Source organism: Anguilla anguilla, chromosome 6 (assembly GCF_013347855.1).
Source record: "Anguilla anguilla isolate fAngAng1 chromosome 6, fAngAng1.pri, whole genome shotgun sequence".
Classification (NCBI taxonomy): domain Eukaryota; kingdom Metazoa; phylum Chordata; class Actinopteri; order Anguilliformes; family Anguillidae; genus Anguilla; species Anguilla anguilla.
Genome location: NC_049206.1, coordinates 51,121,658 through 51,142,655, shown reverse-complemented (window position 1 = coordinate 51,142,655; position 20,998 = coordinate 51,121,658). Strand labels below are relative to the sequence as shown.

The 20,998-nt window shown below is 41.2% G+C and overlaps 2 protein-coding genes and 1 long non-coding RNA gene across 20 annotated transcripts in view; 2 read left to right on the top strand and 1 right to left on the bottom strand.

The window, feature by feature from the left end:
- The window catches only part of LOC118229730 (A-kinase anchor protein 7-like), a 34,356-nt gene extending 27,845 nt beyond the window's left edge, over window positions 1–6,511 (bottom strand). For all 6 annotated transcript variants that reach the window (XM_035422028.1, XM_035422023.1, XM_035422027.1 and 3 more), the window contains exons 1-6: window positions 6,129–6,511; window positions 4,102–4,251; window positions 3,300–3,445; window positions 2,391–2,527; window positions 1,725–1,885; window positions 1,072–1,184 (exon numbers count right to left, since the gene is read on the bottom strand). In XM_035422028.1, coding sequence (XP_035277919.1) covers window positions 1,072–1,184; window positions 1,725–1,885; window positions 2,391–2,527; window positions 3,300–3,445; window positions 4,102–4,251; window positions 6,129–6,486 — 1,065 coding nt within the window. In that variant the 5' untranslated portion in view covers window positions 6,487–6,511. The remainder of the gene's footprint in view (window positions 1–1,071; window positions 1,185–1,724; window positions 1,886–2,390; window positions 2,528–3,299; window positions 3,446–4,101; window positions 4,252–6,128) is intronic.
- A 622-nt stretch (window positions 6,512–7,133) lies between these two features.
- LOC118229734 lies at window positions 7,134–11,832 on the top strand. Of its 2 annotated transcripts, none has more exons than XR_004765715.1 (3): window positions 7,134–7,290; window positions 8,491–8,669; window positions 11,318–11,832. It is a non-coding gene; the product is annotated as an uncharacterized LOC118229734 (long non-coding RNA). The 2 variants fall into 2 exon arrangements; XR_004765716.1 differs by having other exon boundaries at window positions 11,259–11,832.
- Window positions 11,833–12,735: 903 nt separating this feature from the next.
- epb41l2 (erythrocyte membrane protein band 4.1 like 2) overlaps window positions 12,736–20,998 on the top strand; it is a 71,394-nt gene continuing 63,131 nt past the window's right edge. For 3 of the 12 annotated variants that reach the window (XM_035422013.1, XM_035422011.1, XM_035422010.1), the window contains exon 1: window positions 12,742–12,890. The gene's annotated coding sequence lies outside the window, so the exon portion shown is untranslated. Of the gene's footprint in view, window positions 12,891–20,998 lie in introns of all 12 variants that reach the window. The other 9 variants (XM_035422016.1, XM_035422014.1, XM_035422012.1 and 6 more) reach the window with 4 other exon arrangements.

Sequence of the window (20,998 nt, the reverse complement as noted above, 5' to 3'; positions counted from 1 at the left end):
CCGTAATAATGCCTGCAAGCAATATTGTGCATCTCTCAAATATGCAACACAGGAAGAAAGAGGAAAATGTAGGACACTGCAAAGACTTGCAAGATTCATATGCTCAAACAATATTCAATTTATTTAATTTTCTAAATATTATTACTCTATAAAACAGCAACTAGAAACATCTGCCGCTAATACTGTTTTTTTTAATAACATCTCTACTGGACTAAGTTCCTAATTGAACACAAGACCGCTAAGATGGCTTTAAGCAGTTTAGAACTCCACTGCTACTAATTTCATTCAATTCATTTGCACAAATTGTGAGGAATGTAACATTGTTAGTTTATAAAAACATGCCTTAAATCCACTTGCAATCTCATTCCACTGAATAGTATCACACTCGGGGTGAAATCCAATGCGTTCAAATGCAGGCAACAAATAAAAGTGCCCAATTCCTAGACTCCCCAATCCCAGCACTCAATAATACCAAATGACCAAAAATTATACCAGCTTTTGAAAAGACAATTCTAAGATTATCTGTAATTTGACATGGGAAATGCAAAGACATTCCTCAGTTGTCACATCACCTTTTTGGGGTACTCACAAGCAAACAAGCGTCAAAGCGTACCGACCTTTAACCTACAGTAATAATTACATTTCCTGCCAATAACGCTTTAACAAATATTTGCTGAATTAAGTCATGCAGAAGCTGTGCTGGCAAGCACACAATGGTCCACGATTGTAGTCTTAATGATTCATGCACAACAGATTAAAAAGCCGGTTGCTCGTTTGACTCCACCGCGCCCAGGTGAGCTGCTGATTGGCAGTAATTTAAATTGCGCAGGGCTCAGCAGAAGCACGCTGCGTTAAAACAGCAAAGCTACTCACCTGACGGAGAATGACTCAGCTTCTCTATGCGATATCCCCACACAAACTCTGCAGGACGTTACCTAGACCCACGCTCGTGGTCCCTCCCCTCCGGAAAACAAGGAAAGTTTGCGGGACGGGAGTGTGGGGGGGGGGCTGAAGGACAGAAGGATAGTACGGCGGCCGCTCCGCACCTCCCTGACCGGGGGGTGGCCTCACCTGACTGCGGAGCTTCGGGGCTCTGGAAAGCTTCATGAAGGTAAGGTGCGGCTTGAAGTCTTTGGCGTCCCCGGACGAGACTCCCCTCTCCTCGAACACCTTCCTCGCCGCTTCTGGAGCGGAGAGAGGGAGAGAGAGAACGGAGTGGGGGGGGGGGGGGGGGCGTGGTGAGAGGTGCAAGCCGTGTAGCGTGGAAGGACGGCTGGGGGGGGGGGGGGCATGTAAGGGAAGGAGACGATCGATAGGAGAGGTGGGGGGTATACAGCGAGCGTCAGGGGACAATCTGATGACCTTAGCGGGACGTGTCCTCTCCTCACACCGTAACGAACTATCGGCATCCCTCTTCACTTCCTGTCAGCTGCCTCAAAACAGAGCAAAATACGGCTCCGTGCAGAAAGCACCCTTGAGATTTGGCATCAGCCTAAATCTGATTCAGATGACCTGACTCTGCTGTCCGAAATGCCAGCAATTCATCAGAAACCTATTTTTGTAGGGCGCTGAATTTATGAAAGTGCCAATTCAACTCAATGCATGACTGAAATGAGTTCTGGGAGCTTTGATGAGGAAGGGTATGTGGCGTCCATTTACCCAGCGTTAAAACTGACAGCGCCCCCCACCCGGCCGACAGGGGCGCAGGGGGGGCGCGGACGAACCTGCGATCTCCGTCAGCGCGGCGACGTGCGCGCCCTCGGCCAGCTGGACGAAGGCCACCTCGTTCCGGAAGTGTCCGATGCCGTGGAAGGGCAGGACCAGCTCCCGCCCCCGCAGCAGGTCCCGGACCGCCGGCTCCATTTGGGCCACCGCTCGCCTCGCCCTGTCACGGCAAAGAGTAGTTCCCACACTGTTAGTGCCCCCCTCCGCCCCGTCGCCAAACACAGCTCCCTCAGAGAATTACCCACCGACTGCACGCAGCACACAGACTTCATACGCCAAGTACAATTTCCTTCAACTACATTAAAATCTATGCAAACTTACATTTGCGGTTCAAAAACAGAGTGTGAAACCTCAGAAAGCCTTTGCATAACATTCTGTGCAAGCCTGATAGCATTCATTAAACAGCTCCCTCGGTTCAAGGACTACTGGAATGATCATTTCAATTAGAAAACTACAAAAAGACTGATTCCAAACTGTTTATTTTGAGTTTTTCACAAATGTGCGGATTGACCTGACGACCCTACTTCTGAGAAGTCAACGAGCCTCACGTAACTCACAAATGAAATAACCAGGAAACTGGATATGGTGCGCATCTAAAAGGACATGTGATAAGGCCACCGATTGGCCGACACACGAGGGTCTGCCGTGGCCGGGGAGCCACTCACGCGTCGACTTCCTCTTCGTTGCCCAAGTAGGTCACCAGCAGGGTGATGTGGAGGCTGCCCACGGGGATCAGGGCCCGGGAGTATCTCTTGTCCTTCTGTACCACCAGGTCCTGGACTGCCTGGACCCCACCTCTGATCTAAAAGAGACGCTGAACTAATGGATCGTTGCTAATGATATTTACCTCACACTTTACTTCCTTGCACCGTTACTAATAGAATCACGTTGCAGAGCAACCTTGTTCCTCCAACAGCCAAACAGCAATGTAATGCCAAATGTAATCATACTGTAGTACTAATGTGTTCCATCAACTCGATTTATTTGATTTGGCTCAACTCAAAAGTGGCTAACGAAATCTCCACAGAAGCCTGATCACAAAATTTCCTTTGGAGATAGAAAGGATAATGTTTCATACACAAATATCTACGCAAAATATCATTTTTCTGTGTAGGCTTGGTGATGGGATGTACATGATCATATTTGTAAGCCTTACAGGAACTCTTAGGAGAGAAAGTTATTAAAAGAAACAAGCTCCACAGGAGGGTGCCATATGCAGGGGCACGATGAAGGCTCTGAAGTATGATGTGACACAACTTTGATTAAACTGGAGGTTTTTACAGAAGCATTCATTTTCTATCACACATCACAGAGCCACTTATCATCCTTCCCTGAAGGGTGTGAAAAAAATCTGTGAGATCTGTAAAATAAATGCATTATGTCTCATAAGTCCCAGTTAGTAGCTCTGGATAAGAGCATCTGTCAAATAAATCACATTTAAAAATGAACAGATGTAAATGTAGAATTTTAAAAACACTCAATATAACAAGGAACAGCTACACAAGAGATAAATAATGGCAATGTGGCAATGAGTCTGTCATGGTTAGATGACAAAATGGGTTACAAGCCCGCACCTTTGGGTTCGTGATGGGGATGGAAACAAAGTAGTTTGGGCGCGGCTGCTTTTTCTTCTTCTTTTTATCGGCGTCCTCTTCGCTCTCTCCTCGTCCGCTGTCTCCTCTTTTGCGCTTTTTTTTCACGGTCTTCTCTGAGGTTGTGACTAGGGGAAGCAAAAATATAAGTGAACAGGAAGTATGGTTTAAGGAGATACCGCATCACCGGAGGAATCTACGGATGGAGCCAACCTTCCTGTCAAATGGCTAAGGCGACCACGGTCAATGCAGGTTCAACCATGCTTTAAGGTCACACCCAAAGGTCTAGAAACATGTCATTTTGTGTGACAGCCGGGGAATGGAGCTGTCTTATCTGTCTGTCCTTGGAGAGACAGAAACAGACAACAAAACAAGTGCATTATTCAGAACTGCTGGCAGCTGGAGGAAATTTGAATTCAACAGCTGTGGTACAAGGAGGTTCCTAGCATCACTTGGCAAAACAAACATAATCGCTTGTTACAGAGCTAGACAGGGTGCTTTCAAGCGGGCCGAGGAGAAGTCCATTTCGCTCGTCAACTGTCTACTCTCTGGACTGCTTAAAGTGCGATGCCATCTTCCACCTAGCATCATCTCAGCACTCCATGGGATTCAAAGCATTTGCAAGCAAAGGTAAGTTTGGCAATAGAAGCTTGTACACTGCAGGCATCAAAAAAGAGGCCTAGACTTCATTTCTTCTAGCTTTACTTTGAGAATGCAGCTCTGTTTTGGTCAGTTTTTTCTCAGATTTCGTCAGGTTCTTTTGAGTTTCGAGGGGTGCACTTACAGCCTAGGTCCTTCCATGTTTTGGCGTTAGCGAACGGAAGCTCTTGCAAAAGGCTATCGGCACATTCTGACGCCTGCAGTTTCTGCTTCCGGCCTCTGACTCTGGCCTTCTTGGGTTTCCTCCTCTCCCTTTTCTTTGAATCTGAAGGATCTGATAAAAATCAAACAGGGGAGCAAGACGCAGGTCACCCCTGGGCAATACAGAAATGCAGACCTTCCAGTATAGAACAGAACTCTGGATATCAATAAAGGCATGTTCTTTAAAAATAATTAATCTGGACATCAGGATGTCAAGTGACGTAATAGCTGACTGTAACGATACCCATTCTCACAATGATAACCAGCTCACAATCAGCACATTTATCAAGCTGAAACGAGGAAATGGAACGCAGTCGTGTTTTCAAAGACAATTACACATTTTCATCAAATGTGAAAAATGAAAACTGTTTTTGTGTGTATCAGGTGGGGGGGGGGGGGGGGGGGGGTAAAACACACCCATTTACACCATAGTGCAAATATCTGATTACATGTGGAGGTCAGATCCCCATCAGTGATGCAAGTCAGTTTCTCCATTGCAAACACAAATGGCAATCTTTCAAAGTAATGTTTAGTTTTATTAGAAACTAATACCGATTTCACATTTTCATATAATCAACATCATCTGCACGATTACCATCTCAAACTGCCATCATCCCTATCCATGTTTTTACAGTAGCGTGCAAACGCAATGAATTTTAAAGCTTGCATGACAGATAAGACTGGTAAACCTAGGCTGTCCGTGAAAGCAGTAGCCTACATTCAGCAGTACATCACACAGTAATCCCTTTTGGTACATTGTGTAATGCAATGGTGGCATCAACATCAAACACTAAATTCAAGGGGTCCACTACTTCCACAAGTTGTTCCGAATTTGTATGCATGTCCCACCAAACATGCAGAGTCCTGACTGTGTTGGATGCTAAACCAGACGACGAGCTGGTGCATTTTGTGACAACCAATCCTGAGACTTTAGAAGACAACTTCAACCACCCTGAAAATGCCCATCTTTCTAGTGCTAGTGTCAGTATATGACATCAATCTTTTCCATTCCAGCACAACAAATTATCTGAATACATAAAGCTCTCCTTGGAATTGGACATACATCTAGCTTCTATGCTTTCATGGGAAAGACAATGTGATTTCAAATCTAGGTCAACCAGTTGTTGTAAGAGTGGTTCTGAGCGGATTTAAACGCGAGCTCAAAGTAAATGGTATTGCTAGCTTCGGACAAACAGTACCATAAATCCTAATGGATAAAACACAAACGCAAATGAATTATGGGCAATACAGAGAGTAAAAGATGTATGGTAGCAAGTGCCCTCCCTGTATAGGGATGGCAGATATTCCATCTGCCAAGTTAGAGGTTGGTTGGGAATACCACATACCTGTACAATGTTAAATGATTGGCACTTTCAGGGTCTTATATAGTGTTTAGTTTTCAACCACAGAATATGCAAATCATGAAAATAATTGCGTACACACTGAGATATTGATATGTGTCTCGTTTATGTGATACACCATTTATAAAGGACACAGCAATATGAAGAGACACAGAGCCTAATTAACTAATGTGGTAAAAACATGAATTGCACCGTTTTGTAATAGACCGTGGAAAAAATTGTGATATTTTCAAATAATTTAGTAATCCACACTGGTTTACAGATTTTTTTGGAATTATGTTTTTACAGATGTGTAGAGTGTATGCTTTGGATATGCTATGTGAGAAACTTGCCTTTCTTATGTTGCAAGATTTGCATATCTGATACACAGTAACATTACCATATAAATAGCGCCGCCTTCTGAATACACGCAGCCAAAGCAAATAATCTATTTACTGCATAAATCGCACCAGGTTTGCAGACCCTCGCTGAAGAAACAGTTATTTCAGTTTCGTATAGTTGACGTGGTTGTTTGGTTATCCAGCTACTGTATGCCCAAATTAGCCAGACCGTCCGCTGAATGAAAGCAGCTCTTAAAAACGTAGCTCACCAGGATCGACGCGTGCTTTGGCACATGGGCTAGATTGCAAACAGCCCTCTTCAGTGGTTATATCCACCAGTGCATTGGGTGCATGAGTAGGTGTAGGCAGGAGGTCACTGTCATGCTCCATGCTGGCCTTGAGTTCAACAGCGTGGATATCCGTCTCAGAGCAGTCAACAGTTTGCATGCCTGTGAAATGTACCTGTCCGTGAGGTATTTTAGATAATCCGTAGGATTGACAAACGACCTTTTCTGTCAGATTTACCTGTCCTCCAGGTAACGTGTGAAAGACTCTTGGAAGGTTCTGGCGAGCTAATTTTACCGTAATCTTGCGAGTTTGTATAAGCATAATCCTCAAAGGAATCATAACTGGTCTTAATAATTTCTCTGTGGCCAGTTAACACATCCCTTTCGCATAAAGTTCGCTGTTGTTTCGTTTAGCGTGAAAAGCTAGCCAACTAGTCCATATAGTTATGCTAAAATTAGATTTAAGTAATAAATCCACAACTAGCTAGCCATCGTCATAAATGACTAGCTAACGTTAATAAACTAAGTATAGCTGGTTTGCAAGCTACAGGCAAGAGTTAGCAACACAAGCTGCGAATTGCACGCAGCTAGCGTCACTAGCTAGCATAAGGTTCTACTACTTCGACTTTTTTAGCTGACGTTTCGCTGTAACTTGAGCAAAACCAAATGGCTAGAATGACGGACATATTCTATAGTTCACTAGCGCTGCCATTTGACTAATGTTCCGTAGTCGGCGGTAGCTATAACGTTACCATTATGTTAGCTGGCTAGTTAGTATTTTTCTTGTACAACGGACAAAGAATGTTCGGTAGTCGAGTTAAACACAGCTATTTATAGTTTGCTTATGCGCTTGTAACTTAAGTTGCAGAACAGAAGTATGCCAGCACGCAAGGGGTGGTGATCAGACGGCTACCTACGTACCAACACTTGTAAATATAGCCAGCTAGCAAATATGTGCGAACGTTAGCTAACTTCCTACGGGTACCGCTCTGGCTGCTAGCTAGTTATATTTGTAAACACACTTCTACGGATACCACAAAGGGCCATTATAAATCCGTCAGATTCGAAAATGAAAGTTAAACATGAAGATGGTCTCATGTGACTGTGTGTGACACTCGTGGTAAATGATCCCGTCTGGCTGCTGGTAATACACTTTACAAATATCTCTTTCCCTTTTTACGTGCTTTTTCATGAACATTCCGCATTCATTTCAAATCATTTTATTATAAATGCCCATTGGCTTGATAGCTACTGAAGCAATAAGCAACTAGCCTGTTACCATAATAAAACGTTGATTTTCCAAGTGAATAATAAGTATTTCTTCCTAACTGCGTAATACAGATATGTTGTATAGTTACCTAAGTAGTAAGGTCATTCCTAGACTGTATGTTACAGTACATTTCAGACAATATTGTAATCGTTAATGTCATAATTGGTGTAGACATGGCTTGCTGTACATTCATGTCTGTATGAATGAGGAAGTGCTGTTAGTAACCCAGCTGCTAAGGTTAATTGTTTGTTGCTACTGAAACTAGACCTGAAGGAGTTGAAGAACACTGCTCTGAGATCATGTAACAGTTTGCATTGAAATGCCTCAGCATTTTCCTACAGATTTGTATTATTATTGTTATTTAATCATTGACATCAACACCTTCAACATAATTGTGTGAAGTCATCCTGAACATTGAAAGACAGGTCCATTAAGGCAGCCGGCAGCAGGTGGTGACTAGTAGTGCCAGTGTTTTGTTTGGTTTTTTTTTTTTTCATCACAAATGATGAGCACACCTTTTCTTGCAAGTGTTCATCCCCAGAATATAAGCAGGTCTCATTCTGTGTCTGTCATTTTATAACAGACCATCCAAATGTCTGGTACTTTTAAAAATCTGACTGTTTACTCACCACTAGTAGTTAATGACGGTCTTTATTAGTCTCTCATTATGACTGACATTGTTATTACTTTTCTCCTTTATGAAGTGAACATAGTTAAGCCTCACTATTAATATTAAGATGTATATGTCCAGAGACAAAAGGAATGCATGGAAATATAAAGATCCAGATAATGAGCACAGGCTGATATTAACAACCCACTGTACAAGAAGGCTAGCTGTGAAACATTTAAAATCATCAGCCAGTGCGTCTTGATAAAGGAGGAAGCTACTGAATTTGTTGCTTTGCCTCAAACAGGAGTGGTCGGTTCTCAGTGAGCCCCCACCGTGGTCAAATATCATCTGCATTGTGGGTAGAAAAACGATACTTTGATGGACGCTCAAATATTTGCCTGTGCCTCTGTCTTTCACGCCTTTGTGTGTGTTGTGTAACCGTATACCCTGGGGTTTGGTTTCAGATTGTGGAAAAGGAACCGGCCGGGTCAGAAGAGGAACAGGTGTAAACGCAGGACCAGTCCCGTGACTCGCTCCCCAAAGAGAGGCCAGCGCGGACGTGCGACCGTGTTTCCGGAACTGTCCGCCTCATCTCCGGGTGCCTCGCAGTAGCGCAGTGTGGGACCGACTGAGAGGTTTTCAGGTGAGAACATGAAGCTCATATTTACTCAAATGGTTTTTTTGTTCTCTCTCTCTCTCGCTCTCTCGCTCTCTCTCTCTCTCTCTCTCTCTCTCTCTATCTATCTATCTATCTCTCTCTCTCTCTCTCAAACTCTCTTTATAGGCTTAGGATCCAGTTACAGTCTGTGTATTGTTTATGAATTTTTCATCACCGATTGAAGTCAGGGAAGGGGGTGCCTTGTTGCAGAAAGAACAATGAGGAATGTTTTATTCTTTAAATGTTTTCTTTTATCTGAATTTGATTAAATACAGCTAACCAGGAAATAGTGTGATGAGCAAACATTTGAACTGTCAGAGACAAAAGACATTGTATTTATCAAGCAAAGCATATTTAAGGCTATATATCTAAAGCCTGGTTTAGTGTTGAGAGAATGCTTCAGGTATGTATTGATTGAACTTATGCAGTGTTTTTGTCAGCATTATTATGACTGTGCTAAATATCCTATGGAAATATTTTTTATGCATGGCATAAAAGTTATTTAAAATTATGAAATGAAATGATAATATAAAGACAAAGGAAAAATAGTAAGCTTTCTCAGCTTAAAATATCCACTAGGAGATAGGGACAGGTCAAAAGACTGTGTCATCTGTCGATCCTATGTTTTCAACTATAAGAAACTTTAAAAACATCAACTGTTGGATTATCAACTGATTAATTGAAATAGATAATCATACATTTGTAGACTGTGATAGATATTTTAAATGCGACCTCATTAATTAAATCATCCTGAAGGCCATTTTACCATTATTGATTAATAGTTTCCCGTTTATGCCCATGCAACATTCTACGTGAATGCTTTTAGAAAGCAGATTATGGCAGCCGGGATTAAGTTTACACAGGAGTCATTCATCAACCGCACACATGCTAGGGTCATCCTGTCCTGTGGAATCCAATTAGGACATTAAGAACAGAACAGCCACATCCAGGAGGTATGAAGACAACTGGCTCTGTTCATCTCAGACAGAGGTTGTCTCTTGTTTTCAGAAGAGGCACAGTTCTAAAGCTGGGGCTTCTTTGTCCATCAGTAATTCCAGGTTGTGTGAGCAACTCAGCCCAAAGTTAGCATCAAGAGGATTTGAGCACATAAGAGTCACTGCCTCAAGTGTTGCTTCTCTCTACCCCACTAATCCGCAGTTAACTTTAACCCTGTCCTCTTTCATTGGTCAGCAGTCAGGATGACATGACCGACTTTATTTTGCTCCCTATAATTTGTCCAAGTGCAGCTAAACCCAGTCGTGGTCTATTTTCACAGGTGATGGTTGGCAAGGGTGTACTAGCAGCCTGCGAGGAGCAGGCCATGTAACTTTTAACCCACTTGTTTTATTCAGTTTGATATCTGTGGGCCAGATGGTGGATTGCGATAATTCTTCTGACTAATCCCTTCGGAAATCTACAGAGCAATGCTCCTGGATTTGACGAGAAACAACATCCTAGAGTGGTTTAGAGAGGACTGTTTTATACCCTGGTAATATCATTGAACATATCATGCTAATCAAATGGTGTTAGGATTTCTGTCTCTTTTTTATTGATCCATGTGGTATGAAAAAGAATAATATCATATAATAGGTATTTAACAATGTTTTTGTTTTGTTTTCTTGTTCTGTTGTCATCATGAACGTCAAGGGATGTGACTGGTTTAACCTTGTAAAGGTAGTAATAATTCAAGAGTGATTAGGCCTAATTTCTTTTTCTCTTTCTTTCACTCTCAACTCATGTGATGGATTCTGTGACTCCAATTTCATATATGAACCGGACCATCTCCTGTGGTGAGTTTCTGTTGACTGTTTTGAATGAGATATCCTTGGTTAAGTATGGCTGATCATTATAGGTTAAACACATTTGTAACTGTTCTAAATTAGCTGACTAAGTGATTTTTCCAGTAATTGAAAGTGAAGAACGAAATTACATTTCTTGTGAGTACCTTACATTCTGATGAGTGTAGTATGTACTGTGAAGCATGCAGTTCTATAAAATTAATATAAAATGTCAAACCCTTCCAGAAAGCGGTAGCCCCTGATATGTCAGTCATTTACGGCACTGCGTGTCATTTTGTTTTGGCCTCTTCACTTTATTCAGGTAAAATTAGACCAAATCAGGACATCATGATGTCTATCATGAAAAGGTCACCATCAGTAAAATACTGTATTCTATGCTCTCTACTGTCTACAACTTTGTTGTTCTCTCCTGGTATCAAACAATTCCCCTGGAGAACAAGGAGTTTTCTCAGTATCATTTCTGGCATAAAGGTGAAACTCTGAAGCTATATTTCTAAAATTATGGTATTGGAAATTGACTTAACAAGACAATCCTTAAAAAACATGGCATTGAGAAATGCAATAATTATCAGTTGTCACTTAAGAATTTTTATTTACTCAAAAAACACATTCCTTAAATTTTAAAAATAAAATATGGTGGTTATTTGATTTACCTGGCTTTTTTGGACTCCTAACTCACAAGGCAAATGGTGTCATGTTTTGTTTTGATATGGCTGAAACAAAACTTGTTTGAGTCAGACGTGTTACATTTTACAGGACCTTCTCATCACATGAGACTGATTTATGGTTGGCTTTGCTCCCAGACTCCCATTGGTCAATGAAATAACATTGCAGTGCAGTGCAGACGTAATGGAATGTCAAAGTGCTGTTTTGGGAATGTAGGGAATGTATTGTTAAAGGGGAATCATTTATGATTCATTTTGCTGATGAGTACAATTGTCAAAAAAATTCAACAATGTTATTTTTGTACATATAAATCCTAAGTGATTCCAAAAATAGGCAGCAAGTATTGTGCTGAAATATTTGCTGCATATCTACAGTATTATTTCAAAGCAGTGCCAGTAAGTGCCAAGGTTAAAATGAAAGACAAGGCTATCGACCCCTTCTGTGTAACTAAAATACATTCTGAGGTGACCTATGCATTAATAATGAAGAACCAACCTCTGCCCGGTCCTAAAGTGGTAAATGAAGCTCAGGCATTGATCCAAACACCAAAATATCTGTCTGTAATGGATATTTGATGGCATTGGAAACTGCAAATGGTTGTTAACTGTGTATTTGTCACTCTACCCTGCAGCAAGATATTCCATTCTTTTCTGTTGTCAAATAAAGCACCGATTTGATTTGAAGCTTTCAGTCACTCTGTTCTGGTTCCCGCACAGTAGATTAGCCCATTGATTGCAGTGCATTAAAGATTTCATGTGTAAAACATAGATCAGCTACAATGTTGAAGCAGTGTAAAACAGCTATGTATACAGAGGTACACATGTTCTTATGTGTAGCAATGTCTGTCAGAAATCTTTCAGTGTACATCACTTTTAAAATTTGTATAGTAGTTTGTACAAAAAAGGCTATTTTGAATTCCATTCTTTCTGTGGTGATTAGCGAAATTAACATGGAAAGATCAGAACTTCTTGTATTAAACGAGTACTATAACAGCTACATAGAGCCATTTCTGGGTTCAAATATTGTGTTCAACCTGATGTGTGTGCTTGGTGTTGCCATATGGTGTTGTCATATTTTGAGCAAGGTTTGCATGGTTGTCTATAAAACATCTGCTGTGAAGAGGCTTATTATTCTACAAAAAATAACCAATGGTTTGTAGCACCATGACTCTGGGTTATGTAGCTTTTGTGAGGATATAGTATTTAAACCAGATGAATTCCACGTTGCTTTTAAGCAATGCCTACATACAGATTTTTCATTGAATTTGATATTTGTATTACTGCATTAGCAATTTGTATATGTCGAATAGTGTACGTAATAAGTATAACAAGTTATGATATTGCATATAATCGTAAATTAATAGTCAATATGAAAATGATGCAATTACGCACTATGATCAGTAGTGGGAGCCTTTTAACCTAAAGTGACGCTCGCCATATGACTGTTCATAACACAACTTGGTCTCCACCAATGAAAAACTAGGCATTTCTAAAGACAGTTCCAAAAACCAATCATACTCCAGTTTTTGAGAGCCGCCTTGCTCCAAGGCCAATGAAAGTTCAGTAGGACGAGTCCATCTGCTTGGTCGGGGGATGGTTCGGCTGCGTTGGCTTTCCTCCCAGCCAGATTTTGGTCTGGGAATTTCAATTTGAGATTTTGTTGGTTGGTTGGAGCACATTTTTACAAGCCCACGTAGCTAGCTAAAGAGAAGACCACATTCTGCCCATCTTTCCTGCATCAGGTAGGACAGTCTGGTTAATTGATCGTTTACACATTGTAGCATTATATAAATGATTAGACCTAGATTATTAGAACATGTTGCGTTGATTTCAGAACACTTGTGGGAAACCAATGCGAATGCTAACGCCAATGTTTGCTATCTAGCTATGAAGCTACGGTGGCTATCTGATGATAGTCTGCTAATATTGTCTGGTCTAAATTAACGTTACTTGGCAAGCGTTAACAATTTGGAATGGGGTGGCTGGGGTTGCAGCATCTGTAAATTACAGCCATCTTATTAGAATGAGTCCATATTGTACATTGTTTTGATCCATTTTCATTAATTATGCATCTAGCAAAAATCATCGCTTGGTTCTAGCCCACCTTTTAAATGATTAGGGTGCAGTATGGAGGTAGCTAGTCAGCTAGTTTGCTGTCCAGCTCACGATGAACTGGTTGATCGTGTTTTGCAAGCAGTATTATAAATCCACACAAAACCGTTAACTATGGGTGCGCTTATTCTTGTTCAGTTGAACTACCATTAGTAAACCTTACATTAGAGAGCTCAACTCCTGTTTTGCAGATTGCTGGCTAGCAATTTGTAGACTGATGCCCTGTTTACAGCTAGACTAATCCCTCGATGTACAGCAGATAATTGATTAGATATTGTGGACAAAATGTTAGCTAGTTTCATAGCTGGCATTTTATTTGTTTTGCATTGTTGGTACGTTTACAATTGCATTTCTGAATTAGTCTAATGAGTAGACAGCTCGCTAGTTATGTTTACTAACGACATTAACTGACTATCGAACGTGATGCACATACTTGGATAACGTTAGCTTGTATCCTACATTTAAATGCCCGTGCGTTCTGTAACGAGTGTGCTGTGAGCCAATCCCTCGACTGGTGGATTTACAGATTTTTGGATCTCATGAGCAGTGGATTCGATGTTGCTGCTTGTTCCGGTGCGCACTCGTTGTATTTTAACAACCAAGCCATCCCCGAATTAATAAATATCCACGCGACCCACATGCATGTATGCATGCAGGCTGCAGTAGTGGGTTTGAACTTGCCTTACATTACGGTATTTTGCTATCTGGGTGCTATTGCTCGGGTATTCAAACTACTGTGCTGGTATTTGCTAATTAGTTGTGGCTAATTGCGACCTACCAATTGCATGTTTCATGTGAAATTATGCATTTCAAAACGACAGCTTTTAATTACATGTTTGGACATTTAAAATATATCTGTCCGTTAATGAACGTCAGCTATCGGACATGATCAATTAGTTAGATTAGCATTTGTTTAGTCGCAAGTTAATTTATAAAACGTTCTGACTAAGTTAGGTGGTGTAGCCCATGGTGTAGCCTGTGTCTGTCCGGCGTAATTGTATTTTTGAATGACTGGAAAAACTCGACGCCATTTTACTCACAGCGGTCCATGCTACAGTGCTGCTGACTGTGATTTAGTTGACCTAGTCAGCCTAACCGCAATACTTTCAGAGTAGTTACGTTAGCTGTGTATCTGACAGTAACCTACGTGCTAGCTTCCAAAACTATTTCGCATTTTAAAATAACCGTGCATGAGGAAATGCTGGGTTATGTGAAGGCTATGTGGCTAGCAACGTATCTTTGCTAAAACATTGTGACGTTAGCGCACATAAACGTAATTCGTTTGCTTGGCTATCATTTATTTAGTTAGCCCTTTGACTATTCAAATAGGAGCACCATTTAACCAACACTATAATATTCTATTTATTTGATTTTGGAAAGATTACAGATTATATTTACGTATGTTTCGATTAATGTATATTGGTTCACTATAGCTAACGTTATAACGGTGCCTACCAAACGATTGTTGAGCGGTAAACTTTCACAGGTAACACGACTCGGAAACGGGTTGCAGTACGCTCTCCAAGCTGGTTAAGAAAGTAAAATATTTACAGCTGTTAAATATCGAATTATATTTATAATCCACGAATCATTTAACGTTTGCATTTTATTATGGAGGAGACTACGGTTGCATTACTGTTTGTCTTACAGCTGTTTACATTTATGGAGTGGGCATGCCTTGAGCCTTCAGGCACTCTGTACAGCGAGCTAACTTGATGGCAACGAGATTTGCAACATTTCAACTAGAAGCGTAATTTGACCCGTGGGTTCTCTGGGAAAATCATCAATTTCCTTGAAACTCAATACAGTGTTAAAACCCATTTAAGGCATTTCAGTTGTTTTTTCATGGGTACACTTCTGAAGTTTCTGGAGACTATTCATTATCAATACAATTCCAGATATGTGATTCAGAAGTGGAAAAGTATGGGAATGATACAAATTGGAAAACCCATCTTTGTTGTAGACTTTAAATGTCTGCCTATTCAGTGTGCTAATACCTCCTCCAGATGGTCTTTCATGTCTGAACATTTATGGAAAGTGTTTTTTTGTGCGTATTCCACCACTTGTGGTTTGTGCATAGCATGCCATCAATTTTAACCGTTTTAGGATGTGTTTCTGTTGTTTTATTGAAATTTGTCTGTCATATTTGTAGACGATCATGAGGAGGACTGACAGATGGTCAGAGCTCAGAGGAAAGCCTCGCTTGCAGACACCCAAATGGGTGAACAGAGCCATATTGGAATGGATCCAACTGTAATTAAAACCCCAAAACCTCTCCCAAAGCGTAACTATAGTCTCAGCCCCCCTTAAGCAATACTATAATCCTGTGTTGTTCAGGTCAGCAGTTCAGCATTGTTTTAGGGCCAGGGGTAGAAAAAGTTTAGGCTACATGATCAGTTTACGCTTGTTGGGGCAATGGTCTCTCTGTCTTCAATTAAGCCTTATGTTTGCTTGTTTAAGTCATCTTGTCTTTTAAAGAAATACCCATTAATGGGATCAGAAATAAACTAAAGCCTTGTTTTGAGGTTCATGTGTTTTTTTATTTGCAATCTTATACTATGAGGCACAAAGGTGGGTAATCCAATTTAGTGCCAAAGGTAAATTTACACCAAATCCTGACAGGATATAGCTAGTTACACCAAATCCTGACAGGATAGAGTATGGACTAAGTGACTGGGCATGCATTGTTCATATCTTTTTCTACATGTATTCTGGAACCTTCTGCAGACTTGGTACTGTCAATGATTGTCAAGTGAAACTCAAATCTGATCAGTCACTGAAGATAGACTAGTTGTTAAATAAAATGACCTGGGTAAGGAATCTAACCTTTGTTGCTTTCTATGAGTTTGAAGCCATCTTCAGATTGGTAACTTGTTCAGAATTTTTAAGCGAGTAATAGCCTACAACTTGGTTGCTTGAAATAGGCTATATAGCTTAGTCGGTATTTTGCATTAACCGTATCTTATTAAGCCAAAGTATTATTTAGGCTACTATTCAGAAGTTGTCAACTTTTTGGTATGCCTGCCTCATGCATTTAAATAATATGCATAATGATTATCATTCTCATAATTTTTACGAAGTCCTGGAAAATGAACATGTTTATGCTATTTAGCAAGTTGTTCAGTCCAACTACATTCTCTGTAGTGTAACAGTGGACAGAAGTAAAAAAATAAAAATAAAAAATAAAAAACTTCTCATGACTCAGTACTTTCACATGCCAGAGGTTCATTGTGAGTTTGTAGGGTTGTGGAAACCAATATAGTGCCCCATTGTGGCTCACTGCATTAGTATAGCTAACGAGTGTTCATTCATTGTTTTTGCAGTCACTTCCTATTCTAATTATAGGATTTTGTGAAATGGTAGTCTGTACTTGCACTATGACAATTGGCTCCCCCAAAACAAAATGCAGGTGCACTTTTTTTTTTTTTTTACTGTGCAGGATATAACCCTTTGGGGGGGAGGGGTTACAGCATGCTTTAATGTCCACTCCACCTGCTGTGAAATGTAATTTCAGCCTTGCAGCCATACTAGATTAAGGCTCTGAGATTGATGTCAGGATTAGATGAGGAAGTAAAGATGAAAACAAGTTCAAATGTTTGTATTTTACTGTTGGGAGATCTGATATTGGCCTTTGACTCATAATATTTAAAACTGCCTATATTCATGCAAAGGCTTTGTTTTATGCAACTGGTTAATACATTGTGCTTGTTGGACATGTGGCAGAATTCATTGGCTTGTTGAACATGTGGCAGAAAACCACTACAAAAACGATTTTGTCATATGTTCTAATTTGCTAGTTATCAGTTTACAAACCTGAATTGTGGGTTTTTTTGTCTATTTAGGGTAAATATTTCTGGTGGTGTATTTCTGCTGGGCATTGAACTAGGCCAGTTTCTTCTCAAGCTAACCTTCAAACTGAGAAGTACTTGAATATGTGGCCTTGATTTATAAAGGTGAATATAGCATTGTGAGAGATGAGCTTTGTGGATCTCAGGGTGTTTCTACCGACTAGTTTAGGGTGTCATCCCGGTCGAGTGCAGTAGCTATCCCCACTGGCTGTAGCAGACACCACGATGCAATTGGTCCCCAGCAATTCTGTGATGGGCAACTGTCAGAAATTCTGAGACCTACATTTACTGCAGGCATATAGTTTTCTCTAAATGAAGTTGGAAAAAATGCCTTTAAATGAAGTAGGAGTCATAGTTCAACCATTAACAAACTTAAAACTTGTTAGTATTATAAATTGAAGACACTTTCCTGAGCAGATGTTTGAGTAAAAACTTTGTCTGCGGTCGAGTCTGTCCTAAGACTCCACTCCTGTTCCTGTTTAAATGTAGCCTAATCGCACCGGACGACATGTAAGGGCATGGTGTCTGTACAGTATGCCCTCATTGCATTATATACCATTTTGTGTTTGCACTGATGACTTGAAGGCTCTGACTTTGAAGGGATTAGTCATTCTCTTGGATATGAAAATCATGTAGACCTGAGAATACTTGAATGTAGTCCCACAATTAACTTTGGCGAAAGAACACTTCCTCATTTTTGGTTAGGCTCTTTGCCTTACATTAGATTTATGAAAAATATAGGCTATAGTTTTTCATGCAGATCTGCCGTAAGAAATAAAAATTCATTGGCTTCAATTTAAAAATTTTTTTTTTTTTTTTAAATCTGAAAGATTGTTTTCAGTTGTAGCAGCCAGTTGTAACAAAATATCAGTGCAGATTAAAAGTTGGGGGATAGTTTCTATAATTTGCAAGGATTTCGCAATGTCATTTGATCCCCCGCTGCATTTTCGGTTGTAACTAGCCGCTTTTTGACATGTCCTAACCCCCCCCCCCCCCCCCCCCCCCCCCCCCCCCCGAGTCGGGAGTGCACCGTGGGGAAGATTGCCTAACCATTCGGAAGGCTTGTGGGAACATCCCGCTTTGGAGCGCGGCGCCACTTCCTCCCGGCGAACGCTGCGCTCGCTGAACGGTCGACACGTCAGCAGGGTTCAAGTGGAACCATTCCTGAAACTCGACCTCAAGCCCGGCGAACATAACATCCCCTCGCTTGGCATCCTGTTCCCCACATGCCACCCCCTGCCCGCCGTATATTCGGACAACTTCGGAAACCACAGGCGTGTGTGCAAGCCGGCAACCCAGGGAATTGTGTCATCGACCCTGTCAGCTGCATCAGACGTCAGTCAGGGTTATGTCTGCAGACATATTAAGAGCCGGTCTTCTTCGTTAAAGAAAAACGTCAATGTAAATTTAGTGAGTGCTTATTGATGACTTGACGGCAGGGCGTGGCATAGAAGGGAAATGGCTTGTGTGGGTCATGTTGTCCTGCTGTAAGTCCTTTACAGTACATTGATTAATAAAATGGTGGCATGCATGTTTTTAATTGCTCGCTATTGAACTGCACATCCAGACACTGAGTCTTGACTGCAGTGATGCACTGTTGTAACATGGCCTCGCAGTATTGCGTTTTTCCTTGTGTGCGGCAGGGCTTGTACAAATATTATTTTTACTAGTCCTTCTTTTGTTTTTCATTGTCACTTTTAAAAAGAATCAGTGAGCCTTATGAATTGGTGTTGTACCATAGGATTTTAGTGAATCTGAAAAGCATAAATGTGTGAAGGAAACTTGTTGTTCTGTACAGACTAATTTAAAATCAGCCTTTTTATTCCTGGATGTCATCAAGACATCCAGTTTAACACAGGGGCCTTGTAATTGTTCTTTTACGAGCCAGGCCTTTTCTTCAGCCATCTAAAGAGAACTGTGGTTCCCTACAAAGGAATCTAAGGGAACCCCTTTTTAAAACGTGAACTATGGTAACTGAATATGGGTGTTGCCAAGGAATTTGTTTTACAACAATGTCAAAACATTGGAAATTTTGAGAATTTATCTGTGCTGAATACTAATGAATCAAGAGAGATTACCATTGACAGCATATTCCTAATTTTTCAATCATGAATAATGTGATTGACTGTCACATCGTTGCTTTGGTGCATATTAGCTGCCTAGAATCAGGTGTGCCAAATTATGATTGGCATGAGAGCCTACTGGATGGTAGATCTCCAGGGACAGGGCAGGGCAGCCCTGATCTATGTCTTTAAATATATTGTTAACACTAAGCTATGGTTAAGTATGTATACAGTCAGTTGGAAAAAATAACATCTGAATATAATATTTTCTTTTAAAAATTAAGTACACCGGGTTTAAAGTGCTTTTGTCATTACAGTATGTAAGAGTGGGGTGGGAAGAAAACACAGTCAGCAATTTCCCAGTTAGTATCCAGCTTTGAAATGGATAGGATGAGGAAGAAACATTGCCCTGGGTCTTATGTGCCAAAGGTTTGGACTTTTGCCAAATATAGTTAAAAAGAGATTATCTGCGGGAGTCCAATTTGGCTGAGAAGGCTTTCAGTGACAGGCATAGAAGAAATAATTTGGATCAAGAACTTGTCTACAGTTGTAAGCTGTGGAATCGTTTATTAACTTGTTCTCTACCTGCCAAAGACGTAGGGGAAAATAAACTCCCAGCGTTTCAATATTTCTGCTATTTTTCTGCAATGGGGATTTGTTCAACATGTAGTTTTGGGTCTGGATTATGCATCCCACAGTCTCTACAGTAACATTCATTCAGGTTTATATGTGTGCACTGTGATGTTAAACAGCTTTGTGATGCAACTGCCAGATTGTGAAATGATGTGGATGTTTATGGCACAAAGTTACCAAAATGTTGGAAATTTTCTATAGCGTCAGTTTTGGAGCTTGTCTACGATTCCAGCACGGAAAATGGAAGCTCATCAAAATGATAATTTCGGAATCATGATTGAACAAAAAACTTCCATTTGAACGTAAAGAACCACATTCTTTCAGTGGCATATCATATCAGAATACTGTGTGACCTCTGTTATAAATAGTCCTCTCAGACTGAATTAGCCTAACCCACATTGCATGGCACAGTTGGTTCCATTTTGTTCTAGTTTTAAAAAAAGGTGTTGTCTTTGAACTAGATACAGTCATTTTTTCATTCCAAATCCCTTTTTAATGAACTAGGCCTATATGCGGAAAATGAGTTCGGTACAGACTTCAGTTTCAATCAGGAAGCCATCGAGCGGCCGGACCTCTTTTTTTCTCCAGCGTCGTCTTCGCTGTGCGTTTGGCCTACATTTACAGTTCGCTGGGGAGGGGGTTGTTGAGGAGAGAGAGAGAGAGAGAGAGAAAGAAAGAAAGAAAGAAAGAGAGGGCGAGGGGTCGCGCAGGATGACGGACGGTGATAAAAAAAAGGCCGGGCTGTAAAAACAAGATGAGCGCTCGCTGCTCGTTCCTGGTTACCCGGGGGACGGGCGCTGGAAGGTGCGAGAATGCCTTGCGCCGGGTCCCACTGTTCCCATCAGGAAATTGTCCGAGGTGGAGGTTTCCGCCTCCGCGGCCGAGAGCGAGTAATCGGGCCGGGGCTTTTGTCCAACCAGCTGAGGGTTTTCCTCCCTTGCCCCCTTCTGAAAAGTGGCGGTCCGCCGCTGAATACTAATAGGCGAAGCGCTCACAGACGGTCTTGTTTCCCCCCCTACCCATTACCAGCGGTGACGGGGGTGCGATCCTCCCGCGTTTCATCCGCCATTAGCAGATCCCTCCGTGAACTCAAGCGGGCCGCAGCCTCTAATCATCTCCGTGGGGCGGGCTCTCGTCTTGAACTTCCATTTAGCCCCGGTGAAAAGGGGCGCTTGACTGCTTTCATTACCTTAA